The following is a 25,546-nucleotide window of genomic DNA, read 5'->3' as shown; positions in this document are numbered from 1 at the left end:
CAAGGACTGACAATGCCTCCCACCTCCTTTTGGGTGGCTTCAGATGCCAGGTCTCCACACAAGGCTAGAGATGGAATTTAAAACAAATTCCTTTGCATATCACAATTTGAGTGACATTTATATTTCTAGCATTGCTTGGGAAAGAGAAAGTGCTGGTCCAAAGCTTCTACAGACCAAAGGTACTGTAACATCCCAACCCTCCAGTATAGCTGGTCTTAGCCAAGACAGGACCAAGGGCATTTCTAGCATATGGTCAAATACATGAACACACAGTTAAGCTCTCTGTCTCTAAGTGCCTACTTCATGTCTGCCTACTGTCATCCCCCCAGTCTCTAATTGCCATAAGAGAGTTCAGGCAATGACTAGAGATTATTATTCCTGATGAATGGGATCACTGTGTGTGGCTGTTGGGGTACCCCCTCCAGTGGACCTTGAATATACAACAGATGTGACATTTGTCTAACAGCTAGGATAGGTAGAGAAGATATGCCTAGCTAGAGATACTTCCCACAGTGTTCAAAAGCAATCTTGTAAAAACTTCCCTTTCTGGTCTGTGAGCTTGCTTTTTCATCATGGTTCAAAACATGCCCTGTTTTATTATTTTGTCATAATTGTGACCACACAGCTGTGATGACCACAGCACACCTCTTGTCCCTAATGCAGTGCTGTTCCACAGCGTGAGCGCACTGGGCGATTGATGTGTTCCCTGCTGTAGACACAGTACATAGCTCAGCACGTGAGTGGAACTAGGAATTAAATGAGCCAAGATACCAACTCTAGGGGACACAGCTGCCTTGTGGGTAGCTTCCTGCCCATCTTTTGTACTCTCTGTCTTGACTGGTGGATCACTGCTCAACTACAGAACTGGAAGAATTCCATCACACTTCCTATAACAGATTTTTTTCTCATTATCTTTAGAGAAATCTCTACTCTTTCCCCCAACCCCAGAATGTGATTAGTGCATTTTTAATTAGAGTTACTGTAGCCATGCCTGAAATTGATTAAATGAGCAGTGGGAACACTAACATGAAATGATTTTATTTTTTTTAGTTGTTGCTTTAATTTGTCAGATATTGTCTTTCTTTCCCTTGGGTGGATTGTAGACATTTGGGGTCATTTAGAGCTTGTAAGATATCTTGCTAGAATGATTTTATTCTGTTCTTTCTCTCAGTCTTACTTTCATTTCTCCCACTTCCCAGTCTTCATCTTTCCTACACTTTCCTTTCCAGGAAGTCAGGGCTACCTGAGCTTTGAGCTGCTGACCTCCCCTGCAAAGTCTTTATATATGTGATGGGGTCAGCAAAGGGAATAGTTCATAAGGCGTCTCCTGGGCTCTCAGTACAGGTGGGTACCTTCCCTCTGGGGCAGTCACGGCTATGGGTCACCACCCTGCCTTGCAGGTCACCTCTGGTCAGAGGATTTATATTTTGAAGGCCCATACCTTCTCATCATTAGAGTCTGGTTGGTGTCATTCCTAACAGTTAATGCAAAAACTATGATTTTTCTCTATAGAAGGGTTTAAATAAACTCTAAGTTTTCCTATTTAATTTTTTGTTGTATTGTTATTTATCATCATCATCACCATCATCACCATCATCATCATCACTTGTGGGAAGCCACATGTGCCGTTGCAGAGTGGCACAGGCTTCTGCTGGCCACCACGCATACATAGGCAGGAAAGTTTTTTACCAAGATGAGGTTTTGAGAATTAACCAAAATTAACCAATCAGATGAGAGAGAAGTTGACCAATCAGATGAGAGAGAAGTTAACCAATCAGATGAGAGAGAAATTAACCAATCAGATGTAGGCATGCAAATGAGGTGGTAAGCATCAACCAAGCACAACCAATCCAGGTGTGAGACACGCCTCTCCTAGGTCTATATAAAGCAGCACCAATGCTGGGCTCGGGGTCTATTCGCCTCTACAATCAAGTTCTCCCAATAAACGTGTGCAGAAGGATCCTGTTGCAGTGTCGTTCTTGCTGGTCGAGTAGGACGCGCGCAAGAATCACTATTATAATCAATGACAGTTCCCAAGAGAACCAAGGGTGCCTGAGAAGAGACTGTGTTACCTGTATTTTGTCCAGGACTCCGGTGCTGTCCATCCTACTGGCGACGTTGACAGTGTTGCCCCAGATGTCATATTGTGGCTTCTGAGCCCCTATGACGCCAGCTATTACAGGTCCATGGTTGATACCTGCAACATGTCAGAACCTGGTTAGCAAGATTGGAATTGCAGGAACTCTTTTAAGTCAGAAGTCATTCAAATCATGCATGAAGCATTAATATTAAACAAATCTCAACCAAATCCATGATTTACAAGACTCCAGAGTCCAGAGCAAATCCAACTTTATCATCTCAAGATGCTACAGTGCCTATGCCTGTTAAATCCTTTTAGAGCTCCACCTCTGTTTGCAATGCCATTGACCCTGCTGTGGTGTAAGATCTGCGTTTTTTGAGACACTCAGTGTTGTGACAAATTGTATTCTTGATGTTGATAAGGAAATTCAGGTGAAAAAACCATCACAAGACACTTCCAGGGTTCACAATTACGTGAATTCATTTTGTCTGTTTTCTTGGTGGTATGGCTCAGACTGACTTTGAATTTCAAATCTTCCTGTTAAGCGCTGATATTAGAGGTGTGAGCTATCATACCGAATATAGTTAATGTTCACTTTCAAATACGTTTTAATTCTGTACCCTGACTGGTTGAATTCAGAGTACCTTAACTTCCCTTTTGCCTACATGACCAGCACAGTGGCCACCACAGCCACGCTAATGCAGCATCTCCGACTTCCATGAACTTCATGCCTCCCACGTATAAACTCTCCTCTAACAGTCCTGACAACTCTAGGAGGTGGGTCAGGCCACAGTTGTGGGCAAGGAAACTGAGGCAGGTGCCATCACAGAGGCAGAACGTAGAGTACAAGCCAGGAGTGGCTTTTGGGTCCTCAACAACACATCTCTTGCCTCTATCTGTGCACGTGGTTTTTACCTGCATGGGCTTGCTGCTTCTGAATGTTCTGGATAGTGATGTATTTTGCCACCCTGTTTTCCAGTGGATTCCCTTGAATTTCTAGAGAGAGCTTTTACGCAGTCTGCACTAAAATCTCAAACAACTAACATGTGTGATACAAAGAGCCCGGTAGAGTTCAAATTTGAGGGTTAAAAAAAAAAACAAAACACTGGAACTTCACATATACAATACACTGGAATTTAGAAGCAGTGAGGGGATTTTGTGAGCCCTGAGACTATAGGAGAGTGGGTCTGGTTGAGGTTGCCCTGTGTGAAGAAGAGGCACACTTGGCCAATCCCCAGGCATCTTGGGTTCTGGTTCTGTTGGATCTGGGCCGTCTGGTTCTTTGTTTCTCAAAGGGAGGGTTGTCATCCTGCTGGGATGGAAGCCTCTCCCTCCGACTGACTACCAGAGCTCTCGTTCTGGCCTGGCTGGCCCAGTTCTGGCTGAGGCACAAAGGATTTTCGAGAGTCTTGGAGTACCCAGGCTTTAAGTATTATTTCCCCAGATAAATATGGCATCCTGGGGCATCACTATCCATAAAGGTGACCTCAACTGAGGTCCCTTTTTGCTCAGCTGAAATTGTGAGGCTTGGTTATTTGCTTGATTGTGGTTAAAGTGTGTGTTGCCTAGTGTTGGGGCATAGAGACAGCACCACCTACTATCAGAAGTCAATGGGTCAAGAGTCAGACCAATGTCTCTAACTGACAGGAGACCTGGAATTGTCTCAGTCCACTTCAAAGTCTATGTTGGTTTCTTTCCGGGACAACTCAGTTCAAGCACACAGACCCTTAAGTGTTTTGGGGTGGAGTGGAGGAGAGCCATAGGAATAGGTTCTGTGTTCTCTGGTTACTCTTTTACATTTTCTCCTGTGTCTACACTCACACCTTGAAGCATTACCATAACAGTATTAACAGGACATTCCTGAGAGATGTAGATTCTGACTGCAGACCTGCCTAGTGATGGATTTTAGAGATTTTTTTTAAAACTATGGGAAGCTAGGCTCAGAAACAAAATCCAAATACTAGTCCATAAAGTCCTGCAGGTGGGAGAGTTGACAAATACATCCATTTCTGCTTTTTGTGGTATACTCAGCAAAATTTAACTTCTGCTGTAGACATCTGGCTCTGTCCCAAGGGTAAGAGCACACAGGAGTCAGGTCAAGATGCTGGCCTGTGACTCTATCCCCTCACCTTCCAGCATTTCTTCTAGCTGTCTGTAGATTTCTGCTTGGACTACATCTCTTGGGGATGGGTGGGGCCTGACCTGGTTATGGCTGGCAACAGGCTGTCTCTACTTGGTGCACAGTGAGTGTGCATGACTTATGTCTTTGATTCTGCAGCCTGGCAAGCAGAAGAGGTTACATCTAGAGTTAATCTTGCTCTTGGTGGAGCCATTGCTTTTTGTACTAATTTTACTCCATGTTCCCAATGTGAACTGCCACTTGATAGTGTTCTGTGCTGGGGTCAGGCAAGGAGCACTTCTTAGGGGTGCCTGAAGGCTTGGGCAAGGGGAACTCAAAGGCAAACAAAACATCAGGTTAACAGACTGCAGGACTGATGTGTGGGGTGACTGGAGAGATGTAAGTTACTGAATAATCAGAAGAAAGCAGCCACTCAACAAATACCCACTGAGGGAGGGCATTTAGTATTTTCCCCAAGACTAATCAGCAGCAACTGATCTCAAACCACGTCACTCATCTCCTGGGTCCACATTGGTTCACTGCATGCTTCCTAACTTTTATCAGTGGAAGAAAGAAGGTCTGTGTGGTTGCAAGATACAACCGTGCAGGGTCTCTGCTCTTCCAGCAGAGATACTTGACTACAAAGCACAGGCCAGGATGGCTTTGCTTCTCCACTCCAGCGAGCAACTTTAGAAAGCACCGAGGTCCTGCCTGACTTACCCACCTTAGTGTAGCATGCAGCACACTGTGGTCTAATGCTTTTCCGCAGAGCCCAGTCTTTGCTCCTGTGTGTTTTCTGAGTTTCTGTTTCCCTGCACAGCGTCCTCTCTTTCTGGTTATTTTGCTCACTGATTTTTGTCAGCTTTGCTTTTTTTTTTTTTTTTAATTGTGGCACTGATGTTATGATTTGTGGATTTCACCAGCTCTGCAGCAGGCTGCTGCTTACTGTGGCCCAAGCTTCATGTATGTTTGGAGACCACGCAATGTATGGAAACATAACATGCTTGGAAACGGTATTGGGTCACACAGAAAGTTCAGTGTTCAGGTGGTGATGTTAAGGTGATGGGGTTTCAGAAGGATGAACTTATTGATTATGTTCATTATGAGGTGATTACGTCATTGTGAGCGTTAGCTCAACTCTCATGGATGCAGACTGTCGCAAAGAGTAAGTTTAACCTGCCAGCCTCTCCGGCCTCCCAATTTTCCATATGATCCCTCTCACATATACAACTGTCATGATGTCACCATCCCATGCTGTGATGTAACCATGAGGCATGTTCCAAGGCCAAATGGTCCATTAGCACCTGATCTTGCACCATCAGTTTCAAAAACTATGACCTGCACCAACCTGGTTTTTTTTTTTTGTTTTTGTTTTTTTTTGTTATTATTATTATTTTTTAATGGAAGTCTCCAGGGATTCCATTATAGCAACAGAGTAGTAGCATCAGGGTCTGAGGACACCATTTCCCAGGCTATCAAGAAACTATATAAAGAGAGCCCTGGTCTAGGATCCAAGAGACGTGTGATGTGGATGGTTGGCTGGCAGGGCAGAGCCCTGGTCCCCTCGCCTCCCTGATTTCTGGGTTTGCAGAGTCTAGATGAAAGCTTACGTACACAGAAGTGACGCAGTACAAAGAACAACATGCTTGGATGCTCACAATCAACAGTGCGTGTGAAGAAGAGCATCTCGTTTGCCATCAGGAGAGTTTTTAGAATTCAGGTCACATATATAGAGAAGGAAGAAGAAAAAACCCTCCAAATATCTAGATATTTCCACCTCCCCCTCTAAAGTAGAAATCTGTATGCAAAAAAAAGTTATAAGCCACACAGATGGAGCCTGACACAGGAACTGCTTGTCTGTGGACTAAGAAGAAGCAAAATGTGTTGCCAAGAAAACAAAAAAAAATTGTCAAAGAAGTTCTTACAAATCACAAATTCCTACAGACACCGTGCATATATTATGGGGCCAGCTGTGTGCTAAGTCAACGGCTTCAAACACTGCTTTTTTTTTTTTTTTTTTTTTTTTTAAAGTAAGGCTTTGGAAAAGGCAAGTCATCATGGAACATGCTAAATATCAACTTAAAGCTTGTTAAAAAAAAAACTTCTCATAAATCAAGAAGTTTCTTTTTCCTCAGAAAATTAGAACTTATGATTTAAAAACAAAATAAAGCAAAAAACTAAAAATCTCCCCAAGATGGAAGGAAGTTGAAAAACTACCTGGGACACACATTTTGCATTCATCAAGTCTATGTGACCCCATGGATGTAGGACTGGATTTTAGTGTTTGGTTTCTGAGACAGAGTCTCGCGTAGCCTCAGCTGTTCTTGAACTGTTATGGAGCTGAGGATGGGTGTGAATCTCCTGATTCCAACCCTTACCAGTGCTGGAACTGCATGTATATAAAGCCACGACCCTCATGCTTAAGATGCATTCTATTCAATGGCATCTCTTATGTCTGGCACAGGTTGAAAAGATGGTTGATGGGAGGTCAGTGGTAACAGCAAAGTAATGGCAGCTTCCAATCCGTAAGGCACAGCGAATGAATGATTCTGTGCTAGGTAGATCCGTGGCTGACTGGAGGTTCTGGGGACTAAGACAGCACCAACTCCACCTGGTGACCCATACATCTGTTCCTAGAGTTCACCCAGAGGGAGAATCTCTTTCCAAATTGACTCTGGGGCTCACAGTTTCTCTACATCCTTCTGTATGCAGCCAGACCCACTGCTCCAGTTTAGGTTTGCCAGCACAAGGGTCCCCATTGACTCATGTGGTGGTTTGAATATGCTTGGCCCAGGGAGTGGCACAAAGTGTGGCCTTGTTGGAGGAGGTGTATCCCTGTGGGGGTGGGCTCTGGAAGGCAATAGTCTGCTCCTGGCTTCTTTTGGGTGGAAATGTAGAACTCTCAGATCCTCCTGCACCATGCCTGCCTGGATGCTGAATGCTTCCTGCCTTGATAATGGACTGAACCTCTGAACCTGTAAGCCAGCCCCAGTTAAATGTTGTCCTTTCTAAGACTTGCCTTGCTCATGGTGTCTCTTTACAGCAGTAAAACCCTACCTAAGACACCTCCTGAGGCTTCATTCCTCATCCCAGACATTTGCACTTGCTCAAACCGCTTTGCACAACATACCCACTCGAAGTTTGAAGTCGTTGAAGGAGTGCTTATTGATGGCATCCAGTTTCCCCACCAGGGCGTATGCAAACTCCACCATGGTGCCTATGTGCATGTATTGACGCTCGGGTTCCTAGAAGAGATCAGAGGCATCCAGACAGGGTTAGAACCACAGAATGGCATCATCACTCAGTCATGAGCCTGGGCCCATCCTGAAAAGAAAGGACTCATACTTTGTGGGAGTTAAACCTCATCTCAAGGAAATATTGGCTCTGAATTTACGGTTGGAGTCAAAGCATGACACTAACCCCTAGAACACATTGTCCTGGCATCTTCAGGAGAAAGCACCATAGCTCAGAGATGTGGCCCACCTCAGATCTCCATTGTTCTACATGCGAGGCACTAGTAGTGAACTTTGAAGGCAGCTAGATCCTTAATGTTCATCATACCCAACCTTATCAAGGCTGGCCAGAAAAGGGACCCTGCTGCTTGCCTTGCTACAGGTCCTGCTGGAGTGGACCAGTGGGAGCTTCATGAAGATGAGAGGGCCTACTTTGATCACGAAGGTTGGTTCTCACCATTTGGAGTAAGCTCACCATTCCCCTATGGCAGCTGTTATCCCATGGCAGCTCCCCTCGGCTCTGGTAACACACTCCTTACTTTGCCTATTCAGGACTCCAGGTGGGCATGCTGAGGGCTGAGTCTTGTGTGGAAGTCTAACCTTAGACACTCAGAATGTGATTTCATATCTCTGGATATAAATCCTTAAACAGGCCATTTAGTGAGGTTTCCAGCTAGAGCCTTAACTTATGGGATGGACATTCCTGTAAGAGTAGGTTGAGGACAACATGAGGACTCAGGAAGGAGCTGCCATCTAGCCAGGACAGATGCCTCAGGAGGTGCTTCAGAAACGCCTTGATTTTGAACTTCTGGCTCCAGAATGAAAAGGTGAGGAGCACAGAGAGCCAGTCATCAGTTGTGGTGTCTGCTACAAGCCCATTCAGGCTAACACAGGAGAGTCCTCCCCTTCACTCACCCCTGAGTGTTTTATGAAACACTTCATATGAAGTTACGTTTACTTTTTTTACTTTTTCTTGCTGTATATTTAACAAACTTATTCACCCCAAATGTCAGACCATTTCCTCTATCATACATAAGATGGCCTTGGGTATCTCTCTCTCCATAGATGAGGAAAATGAAAGCCAAATCCCGGAGCTTCTATAGGGGCGACGTAGAAGAACAAGCAGACATAATCCACTCATTCCAGATAACAGGAAGTGGGGACAGCGGAGGGGGTAGCTGACAGGAAGGGGACAATGGCATGAGGGCAACTTGGTGAATCAGCTCAGCAGTTAAATATGGACATGGGAGAGGTGCCTCACTAAAGCAGGTTTTCACCGTGACTCTGTTGATTGAGTGAATAACCCTGTGTTCTGGGGCTTTCCTGGGCACCACATAGTGTCTATTTGCATGGCTGTCTCTACCCACTGGGGCTAATGGCATTCTCTATCTCTTGTGGAAATGACCCACCCCTCCCCCAAAATGTTTCTGGATATTGACAAATTTCCCCTGGGGGAAGGCACGTCGGGCCAGAGAAAGGATTATTCTAAGCTGAGAACAACTGAAGTGAGTAATGTAGATGTGAAAGGACAAAGAGAGATTAGGGTTCTCACTAAGAGAGGAAGATTCGATCTAGAAAAAGCAAACAAATGAAACAGTGCTGCTACCATCCATCGTCTTAGGGTTGCTTTTGCTGTGATGAAGAACTGTGACTCTAGCAACTTGGGGAGGAAAGGGTTTATTTGGTTTACACTTCCACATCACTGCCCATCTTAGAGGAAAGTCAGAAAAGGAGCGCAAAACAAGGCAGGAACCTGGAGGCAGGAGCTGATGCAGATGCCATGGAAGGGTGCTGCTTACTGGCTAGTTCCTTGCGGCTTGCTCAAGCCTGCTTTCTTTCAGAATCTAGCACCACAAGTCCGGGGATAACACCAATCACAATGGGCTTGGCCCTCCCTCATCAATCACTAATTAAGAAACACCCTACAGCCAGATCTTATAAAGGTGTTTTCTCAAGTGCTCCCTTCTTTCAGATAAGGCAAGTCTGTGTTAAGTTGACATAAATCCGGCCAGCACTGCCGTAAATCCTTACAAAAGATTCTGGTGGAGATGCAATGCAACATAATCACCATCACCATCATCACCTGACGTCATCATGTATGTATGATGCTTATGTAGGGGAACATGTGGACAACTTCATGGAGTTGGTTCCTTCCTTTCACGTCTACACAAACTCTGCAGATTGAATGCATGTTGCCAGGTTTGCACAAAGTGCTTTCAAGTGCTGAGCTACCTTACCAGGTCATGGTGCGATTTTTTTTTTTTTCTTTTAAGAACAGTGAGGCTTGTACTAAAGGCTGTTAATACGTTTGTCTCCGTGGTTTGTGAGGAGCTAGGGTTCAAAGCCTGTGTAGTGAGGTGAGCACACTTTGCTTTTTAACAGAGAAACATGTCACTGAGTCAACAGGAAGGGTCTTAAGTGGTAAAATCAAAACTGCCAAAGAGGAGGATGTATTTTTGTGGAAGAAATGGTTTGAGTTCCGCTGAACCAAGTAGCTTCATGTGCTCACCCATCGACTGTTTCCTATGCCTTCATGCAGTTGTTTGAGAATGGAGGTTTGTAAGGGACTTCAAGTAGTAAGGCAAGGTTGAGTTTTCGGAGGAGGGTTCAACAGCTTATGTGGGCTCAGCAAAACCTAGAAAAAGTATATAGTCTGCAGATGAACTCAAGTCTTTTTGAAAGTTCCCAAGACCTGAGCCCTTGATACAAAGTTAATGGCATGATAATGCAGTCATTTCTCATTACGATTTAAATATCAATTTCTACCAGCCATTTCCAAATGCTGAACTAGTGCCTAGCTACCCAGAGATGACACATTTGATTTCTGAAGTGCATATTTTAAGCTGGTTCTTTTGGAACCAACAAGGAATGGTGCCGAACAAAAAGCCGTGCTTACTGAGATTTTAAAAATGCAAGTGTCTATTTGACACCATCTAGTCCCAAATTGAGATGGCTCTCCCCTCCTCCCCCTCCACTAGTCCCATGCTGTGTGACTATGTTCTGTTTTGGGAAACTTCTGGTGTTCTGATTCTAGCTTTTTTGGTCTTGCAGGGACTCAGGGTGTCATCTAAGGAAGATTTGTTCTTGGTGCTCTCAGGAACTGTGACCATACCTGTCAGCTTTCTGCAGTGACATCATCTACCCACTGCCCCGGTGAGCAGAGAGAGCTGAATGCTGTTACCCCCAGCTTACGCTGGAGAAGACACTCTGTGTATACTGCCCTAGTCAGACAAAAGCAGACTCAATGCTGCGTTCTCCAGTCGCTGGGTATGTGATTTTTGGGTCAGTCACTTAACTTCTCTGAGCTTTGATTTTCTCACTTATAAAATAAGACAAAAACTAAGATGGAACATCTGCCTAATTGGACTCACAACAGGTTGTAAATAATGCCTGGTATTGAGAACTCTCTATACAACTATCTAGGGCTAGTGAAATCATGGATATTTGAGGAGAACTTACTACATAATTTCCCTAGACCAGCATAATCCCTAACTGTATTATAAAGAAACTGCATTAGAAACAGTTATCCTTATGTCCACAGCCAAGTGTAGCTGTCACCCCTCACCAAATGAACTTCTCTTTGTAACAGACAGAGACACTCACGCAAAATCACAATTGACCACAATACAGAAAATAACTGATCCTGTGGTACCCAGGCGAGCAGATGCATCTACAACACAGCTCTTGCAACCAAAAGCTCAGGGACCATGGAAAAAGACAGGGAAGAAATAGTGTGATCAGGAAGTCACTATGAATTCATATTTCCTAAATGACAGGGAAACTTCATCCATGATCCCTCAACAATTTAGCCTTAGCTGCCTAAATAAGATGAGATATCACCAATAGAAATGCTAATGTAGAAGTCTCATGGGGCCACATGCCTAAACAAAGAAATACAGATAACCAATGACTACAGAAAGAGGGAGAATTAGCCCTGCCCAGCCCAGGGATGAGACCTTTAAACTCCTTCTCTAATACAAAGTGGTCAGCCCTGAAATCATATACACACAAGCAACACTAAACAGACTCAGCTTGTATTTCAAGATTTATGTATGTATGTACATGTGTGTGTGTGCATATATATATATATATATGCATATATATATATATATACATATGCCGTGTTCCTATTGGGTCTGTTGCTAGGTAGCACCTCACAGAGGTATGTGTGGCAGGGATGCTGCTTACTTCTTCGTGGCTGGAAATGAAGATCAAGAGAAAGGTTCTGTGTGGCAATATTTCCTTCAAGGGTAGTTTTCAATAGATCTAATTGTCTCCTAAAGGTATTGCCACTCTTCAGTGCACCACCAGGCAGAGGCCAAGCCATTACCAGGGGATTCTTATCAACACCAAGGCAGGGAGCCACCTAGGGGTGGTCTTATATGGGACTTTTTCTCTTCCTATGTAGGGAGTCTCTCACACGTTTGAATGACTTTGACAGTGGTCAAAGTGTTGGGCAAGCCAAGAGTCCTTGAGGGTCACAGAAGATACAGCTGAGATGGATGGCTCATTTCCCCCCTTCTGTTTTCAGGGCCCTAGTAACAAAAGAAGCAGAGAGAAGTTTGTTTTCCTATCACATACCATGAAAGCTGTGGTGTTTCTACAAGAAAACACAGCCTCCAACCTCACTTAAGCAGAGAGTGAAATTGCCCTCCACCCTTCCCAGGAAGTGGGGCTACCAGCTCTGGTGGGCAGTTTGGCTTTTGTAACTTGTCAGTGGGAGATCTCAGCAGACACTAAGATGCTCTTTTTTCTACCCGCTGATCCCTGCTGGCATGTCCTGAACCCTCTGTATCTCATGTAGAAACTGCTGCACCAACTCTTCATTTCTACACTTTATTCAGAACAGCAGTCACCAGTAAGGCCCTTGGTTTAGGCACAGTGTAAAAAGAAATCACCCGTGGGCTAACAACAGGCACATATGATTCCTAGCAGCCTCACTGGGTGACTCCTAACTTGGGCTTTCAAGGAGTTGGGTGGTTGAATGAAAGTATCTCCCGTTCACTGCTCTGACAGCAAGCTCTTGTTAAGGATTCGGTGGATGAGCGAGTTCAGAGTTTTCAGGGGCTCACACAGAGCCTGAGGCTGAATTGGGTTGGCTGGTGATGGACAGTATAGAAAAGGAGAAATGTGTGCCTTCGAGTTCTGGGTGAAGTTAGAGGTCCATCTCCCGATGCTAACTGGTCCTAACCAAGTCTGAAGCCTAAGTCCTGGTGCCTGTTTTGTTCACATATAGTAAGCAAATGAATTAATTTAAATTATATTTGAATTAAATATTTTAAAATTAAAAGTATTAAGAAAATCAAGGTTCAATGCAGAACAAACATCTGGTGCCCATACCTTGGTAAGACAGGAAGTCCCTTTCTCTTTTGCTAGGCTCTCCCATCCCAGGTTTGCTCTATCCCTGGACATTACATCCTTTCAAAGGGGTGCTGAACTACATGCAATTAGGAATCAAAGCTGGAGGCATAGTTTATTACATCAGGAGGACACAAGCATAGATTAAATGATCTTTCTTCCTTCTGTGTTGCCTTTAACATCCTGGTAGAATTGGTGGGGAAGATAGTAAAGCCAGTAAGTAATTACCACCGGTGATAATACAGAAGGTCACTGACTAGGGGCTTCCTCTGTAGTCAGCGGGGCTGCAGAGCTCTTCAGAGGTGGAGCAAGGGAGGCAGGGTAGAACCGTGAGGGTCAATCAGGGAAGAGCAAACGGAGGGAGGGAGCTACTTCTACTCCTGCAGCTCACTGTCATCAGAAGCAACAATGGGCAAGAGTGATCATTCTTCAGTGAAATGTTCTTCTGCAAGTCAAGAAATCCATCCTTGACCCACCATTTGGCTACTGAAGGGTGAGGTCTAAAAGCCCAGGAAAGGAATCAACATGGTTGGCCAGGATCTGAGAAGCCTGAGGTCACAAGGCGAAAGGTCAGGACCACAAACTGGGTGGGCCAGCTCCCAGTTTGAACCCTGATAGACTTCCTCAGAGGACTTTTGGTCACCAGGGCATGAGATGCAGAACAATGGGAGCAGTCTAGAAAGCGAGATGATTCTTTGGAGTGTTTTTTCTCTCTTGCCAAATGCCCGATTCTCTTAAGAACAACAGTCGGTTCTTAAAGGTGATGCTATCTTCGAGTCACATTGTCTTAGTGCTTAAAATAAGAACTCCCTGTTCCATTTTAAAGAGCAAATGAAGGGGAACAGAGGCTGGTACTAAAGCCTGGCCTGGCTGAGTGCTGACAGGACTCTTTGTATTTAATTTGCGGGTAGATAAGGATGCTGTTCTGCCAATAGACAATGCCGAAGCAATTATAAATGAAAGCCAAATTCCAAATGGCCATAATTCACATAATTTTGCCTCCTTTTGGGCTTAAGAAAATCCAATTAATTCTTGAGAAGGTCTACATATTCTGCAAATTGAATGTTTGGCTATGAAGAATAAATATTTGGTCACATAAATATATTTTGCTTATAACTTTAGATAGTAAGTATTAAGCATTTTAGAGATGTGGCATTCTCTTCTTTCTCCTCTTCCTCTTCCTCCTCCTCCTCTTATTTAGAAAAGATAAGTAACATTAATATTGACATTTCTACCTCATAAAATGAAATAGATTTTCCTTTTAGAAAGCTATCATTGCATGACTTGCTGAAATTCTAATTAAAAGTTGTAATCACAAATGGCCTCTACTGGGTAGAAATTTCCTGTATGGATATTATATTTCATTTATGCCCCCCAATAGCTCTTATCTCACTTCAACCAGATAGGTCAAGAACATCATCATGGGAGACAGAGTCTGTCTTAACATTATTAGCTCTTTTTTTGCCCACAAAGACCATGGCTTTTATGAAATATTTTGAATAGTAATAGTTAATGTCATCTTCCCAAGAGCCTTACAAAAGAAGGGGTGGATATTGGTCTATGTGTAAGGAGACAAATGAAAAATCTAGCTGTTTTCTGTTTATTCTGAAAACCATCACTGGTGGGCTACTGCCTGCTCAGAAGGCAGAATTCTAGATCAGGCACAAAAGGATGTGTTCAGAGATACAGTTCATGAGGGTAGAGGGACTGGGCTCTGAGCAGAGAGTGAGTTGCTAAGACAGGATAGAGATGCCTAAGGGTGTTCATATTCATGCTCAGGTATGAAAACAGCAGGTGTAGAGTATCAAGCAAGGGCAGATGATGGGGAAGGCAAAGTAGTTTAGTGGCAGCTGTATTCCAGACAGACAGACAGACAGACAGAGAGGCGTGCATGGTACATTTGGATACTGGTCTGCGACCAGCTCTATAATTCTTGTTTTCTTTACAGCCTTGGTTAAGTCTGTGACTGCTCCTTGCCAGTTTCTCTATCTGGGATGTTCCAGAGAGTTTATCACTTAACATTTGGATTGTCGCAGCCCTCACCAGATATCCAAAACTTCTGCTTTGGATTTCCCGGCCTTCATCTGCGTTGCTCATCTGTGTCAGGCCATGAGGACCAAGATAGATAGTTTCTGACAGTGCTATGCTGCACATCTTTGGAGCCTGAGGCAAAGGGAGAGGGCCTGTCCACACATTAGGATTTCATGTTACATTTAGTAGCTAAGGTTTTCTAGGTCATTAAAGGCATTGACAGAGTCTGTTCCTTTCTATTATAACAGAGGGTAAAACCTTATAATGAGTTCTGCTTTGATTCTAAATGAGATACTTACATTAAACAATGTTGCATTTTAAAACCTCTGTTTTACATTTATTTTTTTTTTTTACTTTAACACATTACTGGGATGTGAAAAAAAAAACCCAAAAAACTGTTAAAAATATGCAAGAGCATGCACAGGGCTTTTGCCTCAGGCCCTAAGCTGGCTTCGGAGGTTACTACTGAGAGTCCACGCATGAGAATTTCTTAGGTTCCTTTTACTGTTTCTTCTCTTTTTTCTCACTGATCAGTCAGTGTAGTCATTGAAATGTTTCTTGGAAAGAAACCAACTAAAGTGGAGGACAGATGATTATTGAGTCAGAATAATTTGAAAGTTACTTCTTGTGATGCTGCGGTGGTGTGAAGGAGAATAATCCCCATGAGTTACATACTTGAATGCTTGATCTCCAGTTGGTGGAAATGTTTGAGAAGGACTAGGAAGTGTGGCCTTGTTGGAGGAGGCCTTGTTGAAGCCACTGAGGGTTGGCTTCGAGGTTTTGAAAGCCCATGGCATTCGAGTTGGCTCTCTCTCTTTTTCTGCCTCATGGTTGTTGTCTCAACATAAAATATTTCAGCTCCTGCTCCAGCACTATGGCTGCCAGCCTGCTGCCATGATCCCCACATGATGATTATGGATTCACCCTCTAAAGTTGTAAGCCAGCTCCTGGCTAAAGGCTTTCTTTTATAAGTTGCCTTGGTCATGGAATTTCCTCACAGTTAGAAAAGCAACAAATTTAGCTAGTTAGTTTTCTGTTTCTTTGTCAATATGACTCTTTGTTTGGGACTCTCAATTGAAAATATACCTCCATCAGACTGGCCTGAAGGAAAGTACGTGAAGACATTTTCTTGACTGATTGATATGGGAGGATCCAGACTGCTTTGTATGGTGTCATCCTTGAGCAAGTGGTCTTGGATGGTGTAAGAAAGTGGGATGAGCAGGCCAGTAAGCAGAATTCCACCATGGCCTATGTATCATTGACTGATTCCAGGTTCCTGCCTCTTTCATGACATGACTTTCCTGGATGATGGGACTACAAACTTTAAGATGAAATAAGCCATTTCCTCACCATGTTATTTTTGGATATGGCATTTCACCAGAGCCTTAGAAACTCCAACCGTAAGACAACTCTTGCCTCAGAATTACTCTTTCTTTTGCCCATGAATATTAGGAAGGGAACAGACCTTCCTGCCACTTCTGGAGGATTTGCCAAGGCTCAGATTGTGTTTCCTCTCTCCCAATGGAGGTAGACATGAGCTGAGCCTGTGGAACTCAGCCCTTCCTATCTCTGAATTCCACCTGCTTTCAGGAAACTGTGTTCTGGTGTGTTCCATGCAGTACTCAGCAGAGAATACTTCATGTAAAGCTACATTGAGATGCTCAGGATGTCTAATCTCCTCATAGGGTGTTAGTCTTACTCACTGATCTCTTCTAATAATCCAACAAGTAACACAGATATGTCTACACTAACATAGAAGCAAAACACTGCATGAGAAGAGTCTCAGCTTCTGGTTGATTGAAAATAATCAAAGGTCATGGGCCTAGGGGAAAACAAACTAATATTACTTTGCTAAATGAGCATAGCAATCAAATGACTCCAAATGACACACTGCTGTACCCATAGGCAGAACATTTCTCAACATTCATCAGGAAAGCTTATTCTTATATCTTGGGTTAATATCCACTTATCAGTGAATACATATTGTGTGAGTTCCTTTGTGATTGTGTTACCTCACTCAAGATTATGCCCTCCAGGTCCATCCATTTGGCTAGGAATTTCATAAATTCATTCTTTTAAATAGCTGAGTAGTACTAATTTGCTAAACGCATGAAACTCAAGAAGAATGAAGACCAAAGTGTGGACACTGTGCCCCTTCTTAGAATTGGGAACAAAACACCCATGGAAGGAGTTACAGAGACAAAGTTTGGAGCTGTGATGAAAGGATGGACCATATAGAGACTGCCATATCCAGGGATCCATCCCATAACCAGCTTCCAAACGCTGACACCATTGCATACACTAGCAAGATTTTGCTGAAAGGACCCAAATATAGCTGTCTCTTGTGAGACTATGCCGGGGCCTAGCAAACACAGAAGTGGATGCTCACAGTCAGCTATTGGATGGATCACAGGGCTCCCAATGGAGAAGCTAGAGAAAGTACCCAAGGAGCTAAAGGGATCTGCAACCCTATAGTTGGAACAACATGATGAACTAACCAGTACCCCGGAGCTCTTGTCTCTAGCTGCATATGTATCGAAAGATGGTATAGTCGGCCATCACTGGAAAGAGAGGCCCATTGGACTTGCAAACTTTATATGCCCCAATACAGGGGAATTCCAGGGCCAAAAGAATGGAAATGGGTGGGTAGGGAAGTGTGTGTGGGGGTTATGGGGGACTTTTGGGATAGCATTGGAAATGTAATTGAGGAAAATACGTAATAAAAAAAAGAAAAGCTTATTCTTAATAAATGTGAAGAGAGGGACAATGTGAAGAAAGGGAGAGACTTTGGGTCATTCAATCTTAAATTCTATGTCTACTTGCCAAATACCAATCAACTATTGATTGCTTCATCTTCTCTTTAGAATCAGAGTTCAGAAGACTCTAAGAAGTCCCTAGAGCTCTTGTTTTTTTCCCCCTCCTAGGACTATGAACTGTCAGCTACAGGCAGTACACACAATAGAGTTCTGGGTCTCTGCATGGCTGTCTTGGTTATAGGCTGACTTCTTGACACAGTGGTGCATTGCTAGTCAGTTGACATGTATGTACCTACCTGGGCGTGCTCCTGGCTGGGTACAGCACTCAGACCCGTGGCTGCCATGTATGTGCTACCAATGGTCTTGATCTTTTCAACGCCACTGAACTTCGGCTTGGAAAGCAGCTACAGAGCAAAGACAACCATTTAGTCACTCAGCTGGGTGCTGACTGGAAGCCTAGGTGCTACAGAGCCATTCTAGGATCCTAGACCACCAACCTTCACAAAGGGCAAGACACCCTCCCACCTTGAGCATGCAGAGAGCAAACATTTTTATGTATTTCATAAGCGTATCACCTCGGGGAGAGGAAGATAACACAATGGCATACTTGGGATTGCACACAAATTGTCAAACTCAAGTAAGGAACTAGCGTAAATTATGATGCAAGAGACTGTGGCTGGAAATAAATCCCCAGCTCCATGCATGAGAGGCACCAATACAACACTGATTCAGTGTATAGGGTCTTCCCTTCACATTATGCAATAATCAGTGCCGAGGAAAGTCTTTGACAGCTGAGCACTGGAGGTGAGGAGAATAAAGACCCCAAATAAAGACCTCACCCTTCCATCGGCCCCAATCTAACATTTCTGCCTCAGTATCAGCCATAGGCTTCTGTATTCATGCCTCTTCTCAAACAGAGGAAAGGCTAAAGCTAGGCAGAAGCCATGAGTGAGTAGTAGAATGGGAGTAGACTCATTCAGGAGGGCAGGCTCAAATGAACAACAGCAACCAAAGACCAGGGGCATTGCTTTCTCAGTCCTCTGCTAGTCAGAGAAATATCTTCCAGGCTTAATGACAAAGAAATTATGTGTGAAAATCCTGGTGCCACAGATGCACACAACCACTGTCACTCACTCGTCAATATTGGGAAGCCTCTATCTTGCTGCAGGCACTCTGCAGCTAACATGCCACTGCCCTTCACGAGACACGTGGTGTGAGAGCAGAAGTCTTTGTTATGACTCCTCCATGAACATCCACAGGGAACTCATGGTGGAGATGGGGTAGGGAGAGCACACAGGACCCAGCAGATACTTGACACTGCATAGCTCATGTTCTACAACGTCCTTACTGATTCCAATGTGGTATTGCATGAATCAGGATAAATGTACACTCACAGATGACAAATGTCCTCTGTTTTGGATAATATCAATAAGAATGGTACAGCTGCAATGGCCTTGAAGTCACACGTGTGGGTTTTTCTTTCTTACCAGAAAATAGGACATATTATTCTCTATTAGACAGAACATTACAAGTTGATTAATGATACCAATTTCAAAGTCTAAAGTATATTTCATGTCCCCTCTGGAAAATGATGTTTGATTCACACATAATGCTTTGTCAACAATAAAGTCTGCCATTCATAAACACCTCAATTTGGCATCTGCCAGAGACCTTGAATATGCCCAGTGATGTCAATAATCTACTTCCATAAATAGATTGATTATATTTTAATATATAAAGGGTTGGGCATTTTTTTTCTGGATCTTAAGCCTTTCTCGAAAGTGTTACCTATGAATTAGATGCAGATTTAATAGCTGCTCCCTGCAGTTATATTAACTTCAAAATAAAATGTATTTTCTTCCCCCAAATCATCCAGTGTGTAGGTACAGATTATGACTTGACCTCCAACTACCAAGAGCTAGGTGGAAAGACAAATCTGAAGGCATGTCACTGTCCAGAACTAATTTCAACTGTGTAGGAATCATACACTGTGTGGGTGGGGCACCCCTGCTCTTCAGGTAAGTCTTAGCACTTACATCATCAAAGTCAGCGATGATCTCATTCAGGAGCCGGAGGCATTCCAAGCCTTCCTTGTTCACATCTGACTCCGTGTAGAATTCCTTGAAGTCCGGAATGGAGGCAAACATGACGCAGACACAATCGTAGGACTGGTGGTATAACTCCTGCACAGAGAAAGAGAGGACTTGAGCACCTGGTGACCTTCACGCCAAGGCCCTTCGGATGTGTGGTCTGCTGGAGATGGCAACGCTCATGGAGAGTGGGGGCCTCTCTCTGCCAGCCACACAGGCAGCACCAGACGCTCAGTGCAGTCTCTGCTCAAGCCTGTCCATCTGCTTTAATGAAACCCTCTTCATGCTTCCTGGAAGATGCTATTGATACATGCCCCCACTGACCTGTAATTATCCCAGTCCCGAGTCCTTCAATAGCTGCCAATGAGACAGAAAACCCTTTAAAACACAGATACAAGTTCCCCCAGCCACCAGCTATTACGAGTGCTTGTGTGAAACCTGTCCTCTCTACCTCAGACAGCTTTCATCTACCAGAGGCTGAGTTAGGACAATGTGACCTTCAGGCAACTGAAGGGAAGTAGATTCTATTCCTCAAAGAACAGTACTGTATTACAATAGTGTGTTACAGCCCCATCCTTTGGATGTAAGTCTGCACTTTTCTTTTTATTGGCTCTTGCAAAGAAGTGATTCCTTTAATTGCAGCAGAAAGAATGAATGACCACCCCCCTTCCCCAGGCCACTTATTTAAATGGCATGAAACCCTGACTGCATCTGTTTGGAATATCTTTTCACTTCAAGTAGAGAGGGGCTCCTGGTCCTTTGTATAAAGACAGTAAAGCCACACAGCATCCTGCATACGTAATTTCAATTGTATAATGACATCTTCATATGCAACGGCTTCAGAAAGGAAGGGCTATGGGTGGGTTCATCCCAGGTGTGGAGGGCCTGACCACAGCACAGGCAGTGCTGCCTGGTGCCGCTGTGTTTGCAGTACAGCATGGGCAGGAATGTCTTTGCCAGGAAGTTTGTTTAAATCAGATGGACAGCCTCTGAGTGGGAGCCACACTCCAGGGGCCAGTCCTGGCCATGTGCCTGGCAGGGAGAAGATGCAACTCTCTAAGAACACTGTCAGTGAGCTCTGCTCCCCGAGAACCTAGGCCCATCCTTTGGTTGGCATGGAGCACGCTTAAACAGCACGTAACTCCAGGTTTGAGTACCTTGTAGAGGGAGTAGTTTTTACCTCCGTAATAAACACTTCAGGGCATGACAACCCAAAGGAAGGTCATAACAGCTTCAAGGCAAAGCAGATTCGTGCCAAGCTCCCATTCCTAGGAGCTCTCATCTCACAGGGCTTTCAGCTACTGTCCCCAGCCTGGTGAACTCTGAAGGAGCAATAGCACCAAGGATCTCCTTTCTTCTCTGCGCACTCGGTGTGGTTGAGATGGCCTGCAGTGCAGACATCTCTTCACAAAACTGTTCTGTGATGTGAACTTCATTTCCTCTATAGACAACTTGAAGCTCATGAGACTGCCAAGGCCAGGTTCCAAGACTGTAGTTCAGCAAGCAGGGCACCAAAGAGGAGAGAGTAGCCCATCTTGGCTGATACCGTTTAATAAAAGATGCACTGATTCTCTTCTTAAGGATAAGGGTACATGCCCCCACCCAAATTGACATTGGCATTAGTCAGGGGTCCCCTAGGAATGAAGTATAGATGGGGTAACAGCCACAACATACTGAATGCCCATTTCATGATAGCATGACCACTTCTATGCACACGGTACTTTCACTAATATACCTGACTGCCTACAGATAAGGAAACTGAGGCACAGAGCAATTGCATTAGTTCTGTAAAGCTGAAATTACTCAGGTTGATCATGGGGCCTACCCTCATAAAGGTTAGATTGATACTTTATGTAAAATCTACCAGATAGGTAGGGTGGCTATGGTCTCTGCAACCAGGCACCTACTACTGTGGATCCCGTGACTTCATATTTATCTTTCCCCCTGGAGTCTTGATGATGTCTGGAAGTGGGACAAGAAGGGACATATAATTGTACTCATATTTGATCTGCATGTCATCTCATGCTGTGATTCTTAGATGGGAATCTGTAAGAAAATTAGCTATGGGGTTTGTAAGAATGTGAGTACCTGGGCCTCATCACTGAGCAGATGAGCTTCATCCTTAAGGATGGGATCTGAGCATCCACATCACTTTGCAAAGCTTAGGGGATGTTCTGCTGCATGGTGACCCTGATGACCACATCACTTAGAAAAGCTTAGGGGATGTTCTGCTGGGTGGTGACCCTGATGACCATATCACTTTGAAAAGCTTAGGGGATGTTCTGCTGTGTGACCCTGATGACCAGCTGGAGTCAGGAGCAAGTGGAACTCAGAGGAGTTGAGGGGCCCAATAAGGTTTTCAGTTGGTTTGAGAGATGAGTTAGGACCAACCTCTGCATTCGTGGCAGACCATATATGCAAGTAGAGCCCCTGAATGGACACTGCTCATCCTCTTTTCTGAAAATCAGTCACCTGGGGTCATTAGAGAAATGCCAGCAGTAAGCAGAGACACTGTACCTCTGGTTCTGAGATTCAGGATTCCTAGATGACTATACCTGAAACCAGGGGAACTCCAGTGGTTTCCAAATTCCTTGGCATGATGAAATCTGAAGGCTTGGAAGAATAATCTGAATTTCCAGACAGCCTTTGCTTTGGGCATGGATCCAGAGCAGACCACATTCTGACTGGTTGGTGTCCTAAGCTTGGGGTGTAACTCTCTAGAGGATGTGGAGACAGCATGGAGACAGGAAGTTCACCCTTGGGAAGATTGCACAGTTCAACTGGGAGCGGGTGACTCACAAAGCTCTCACAGAGCATCACCAGACTCAGATGCACACACATATGATAACGCTACTGAAATGCCAGGACTGGGAGTATTGTCACCAAGAAATCACTTCTGTGTCCAGTTTCTGTTGATTTGTAAATGTACCAGGCTCTCCCCTGATGCTGAACTAAAGCCTGAAATAACCGTCAGGGTCTTCTTGTCACTCAGGGTAATTCAAAGTCCTTTCATCAATAATTAAAATGTTCAGTCCAAAGAGTGATCAAAACCCTGGACCTGTTGACCTGTGTGGTGAGTAGCTGGGTAAAGTAGAATCTTACGCACTCACTCTAACTGGCACGTCTCCTCCCATCCTTAATCTGCTAGCCATGTTCTTTTCCAAAGCACCCAGGATGGTGAACATGGGGAGGAAAGATGGTTGGGGTATAGGCCAGTTTTCCATTGACTGTGTCACCCTGGGCAGTGACACCTTGCTTTGCCGACTACTTACTGCTTGCTCATAGCTGGGCTCTTCATCTGTCCCTTATGGTGAAGAGCATACACTCACCTGGTTGCTATGCTCCCCTCAGTCTTGTGTTCTCAGACCATTCTAGGTTCTTGGATGGAGTCTGTTTTCCTATCCAGGGAATTTTGTGAAATAGGGTCTAGGTCAAGCCCCTGTTGATGCTCATTCTCAGCCTCGGTGCCTGAGAAGAACAGCATCTTTACTTTCTAAGATCCTTACAGTGTAGTTATAGTCCCAACCTTCCAGCTCTGTGGGCCTAGTCACACAGAGGTAGTTTGTTCTTGGCATTTTATCTCTTTCCTGAGTTTCAGAAGCTTCCCAGAATCACTCAGAGCCTAAATTTAGTCAGTCAGTATTAGGCTAGAAGTTATGGGAGAGGCCTCATTATGGCTCTTAGAATAAGTCTCATTTTTACTACGTTTTTTCCCCTTCTAATGTCTAGTTTCCTAGTCAGTTCCCATATAGGTCAAAACCTATAACTGAGTCTCAAATGGAGCATGCACAAGTTTCACCCACTGTTCAGTAGTTTCTTTGGAACACAAGACCGAATGTCTGTTAGTGTTACAACCTACGAGTCAGTTTAATGCTCTGTTCCACAAACTATTGAGAAAGGTCCAGGTTGCAGTAGTTAGGGACACAGATAAGACAACCGTATAGACTCTGCTCTTAAGGCACTGAAGGTTGGAGAGGTAAACTGCAGGGAACATAAAAATAAACGAAGAAGATCAGGGTTTATGCTCAGGAATGGCGATACTTGGGCTGTCTCACCAGGCTGGGAGGAGTTAGGTGTACTCTAGAAAGTGTCTGGAGTCGTGTGGATGCCTTCTCTTCCAGACTTAAGCTACTCCACCATGGTCTCTGGTCTTACACAAGACTCCACTGATCTCTGTATAGATTGTTTAGCACCATGATCCCAAACTGTCAGGCAATACTAATCTGTTCAGGAGCTCATGTAATTAATATCTCCTGAGAGTGCAGTGCAAACCAATCTGTCCCTTGAATAGAATAGGTAAGGAATGCTGTGGGCATTGGGCTGAAAGTCCTTGAAGGGCTCTCATTTTCAGAGACTATCCGCAGAGTATTTGCTGGTCAAGCCTTGGTTCCCTGAAGGAGAGCACCTGGCTAAACATACACATAGCTCCCTTTACCTAGGGCCTCAGGAGAGGGTCAGCTAGGTGACAAATGCAATCTTCTCATCTAATGATGAGAGTGGGCTCTGATCTGTGTTTAAGGCCTACACAGTGGAGAGGACCAGCCCCTGGGTTCCCATCAGGAGCTCGCTATCTGTAGGGCAGAAGTATGGGATGTCCAGTTTCAAGAGGAGGGGGCAAGGCTATCTCTGTGAAGCTGGGTTCAGAGCAATGCATTCCATGCCAGGTTATGAGCAGAGGCACAGGGAGTGGTAGCCATTAAAATGAAAGCTTCAGCTAATTGTTACAGTGATTCAATAAATCTTGAGTCCTAGATATGAGGGAAGGTTTTTTTTTTTTTTAAATTGTTTATATAATGAGATACAATGGATAAGGGGAAAACGGCACACTGAAGGACATTTGCTGATATAGGTAATGACACGCCCTGACATTTTACCACGAATTTTTATTTCTAGAAAATAAACTGTGTAGTGAAGGATGACCAAAGCTACCAACATTTGCCATCATCCCCCAAAGACTATGGCACCGAAGAATAAGAAGCTGCTTCCCTGGTCCCATCTTACATGGTGGATGTAGAATCTTGTGTGATATTCTGTGCCTGCCTCTCTTGGACTCAGTACTAAGTATCCCATGACATATCTATCAAGCACAACTAGAGGGAACGTCAGCCTTTTCACCCTGTACAGATGGCGAGACCAAGGCTCAGATGGGGAAAGTTCCTGGATGAAGGTTGTAGGTAACATTGAGAGTAAGATGTGAAGCCATGCTGCCCAGCTCCAGGCTCCTTCCCTGTTCCCCTCTTCCCCCTCTGATTACTGTTGAGACAGTGCTGACTGTCAACTTGACTGGGTTGAGAAATGCCTGAGATTTTTCTGGGTCGCCTCTGGCTGTCTCTGCAACGATGCTTTCATAGATGATTAGGCCATGAAGGCTCTGACCTAATAGAGAGATCATTCTGTTATCATTAGATGGTAGTGAACATGAGGAGGCAGGGCCATTGGAGGAAGTATGTCATGTGGAACATACTTGTCTTCTTGGGGCAATGGCATGTTCTGTCATTTGGAATGTCTTCTTGGGGCTATGGCATGTTCTGTCTTTGTATACTATCTCTTTTCTTCTTTCCAGGCACTATGATGGACCAAATCCTTTAAAACCATGAACTTTAACTAGTTCTCTTGTATTTCACTCATATTGACACAAAAGGAACAAAAGAAGCAGAGAAACTATGTTTGGGTGTTTGCCCCCTTCCTGCCTGCACCATGGCTCTTCCAAGTTTTCCCTTCAGTGCCTCCATGCAGGCTGGAATCTTCTTCCCTGCCATTTGCTGCTTCTGTCTCACAGCTAGTTTCTAGTACTTTCTTTTCGGAGTCAGGGATCCCTTCCTCACAGTGGACTTCCCAGAGCCTGAAAGCCACTCTCCTGATGTGTGTTGACAGACTGT

At 44.3% G+C, this 25,546-nt stretch overlaps 1 protein-coding gene across 1 annotated transcript in view; it reads right to left on the bottom strand.

Annotated features, from left to right (window-relative positions):
• Positions 1-25,546, bottom strand: part of Adcy2 (adenylate cyclase 2) — a 401,885-nt gene that overhangs the window by 4,274 nt on the left and 372,065 nt on the right. The window contains exons 21-24 of the mRNA XM_021179908.3: positions 19,614-19,760; positions 17,874-17,981; positions 7,330-7,444; positions 2,073-2,197 (exon numbers count right to left, since the gene is read on the bottom strand). Coding sequence (XP_021035567.1) covers positions 2,073-2,197; positions 7,330-7,444; positions 17,874-17,981; positions 19,614-19,760 — 495 coding nt within the window. The remainder of the gene's footprint in view (positions 1-2,072; positions 2,198-7,329; positions 7,445-17,873; positions 17,982-19,613; positions 19,761-25,546) is intronic.

The sequence above is a fragment of the Mus caroli genome, unplaced genomic scaffold (assembly GCF_978045245.1).
Source record: "Mus caroli unplaced genomic scaffold, Mus_caroli_1 scaffold_15, whole genome shotgun sequence".
In the NCBI taxonomy this organism is placed as follows: domain Eukaryota; kingdom Metazoa; phylum Chordata; class Mammalia; order Rodentia; family Muridae; genus Mus; species Mus caroli.
This window is presented reverse-complemented; position numbering and strand designations above follow the sequence as displayed.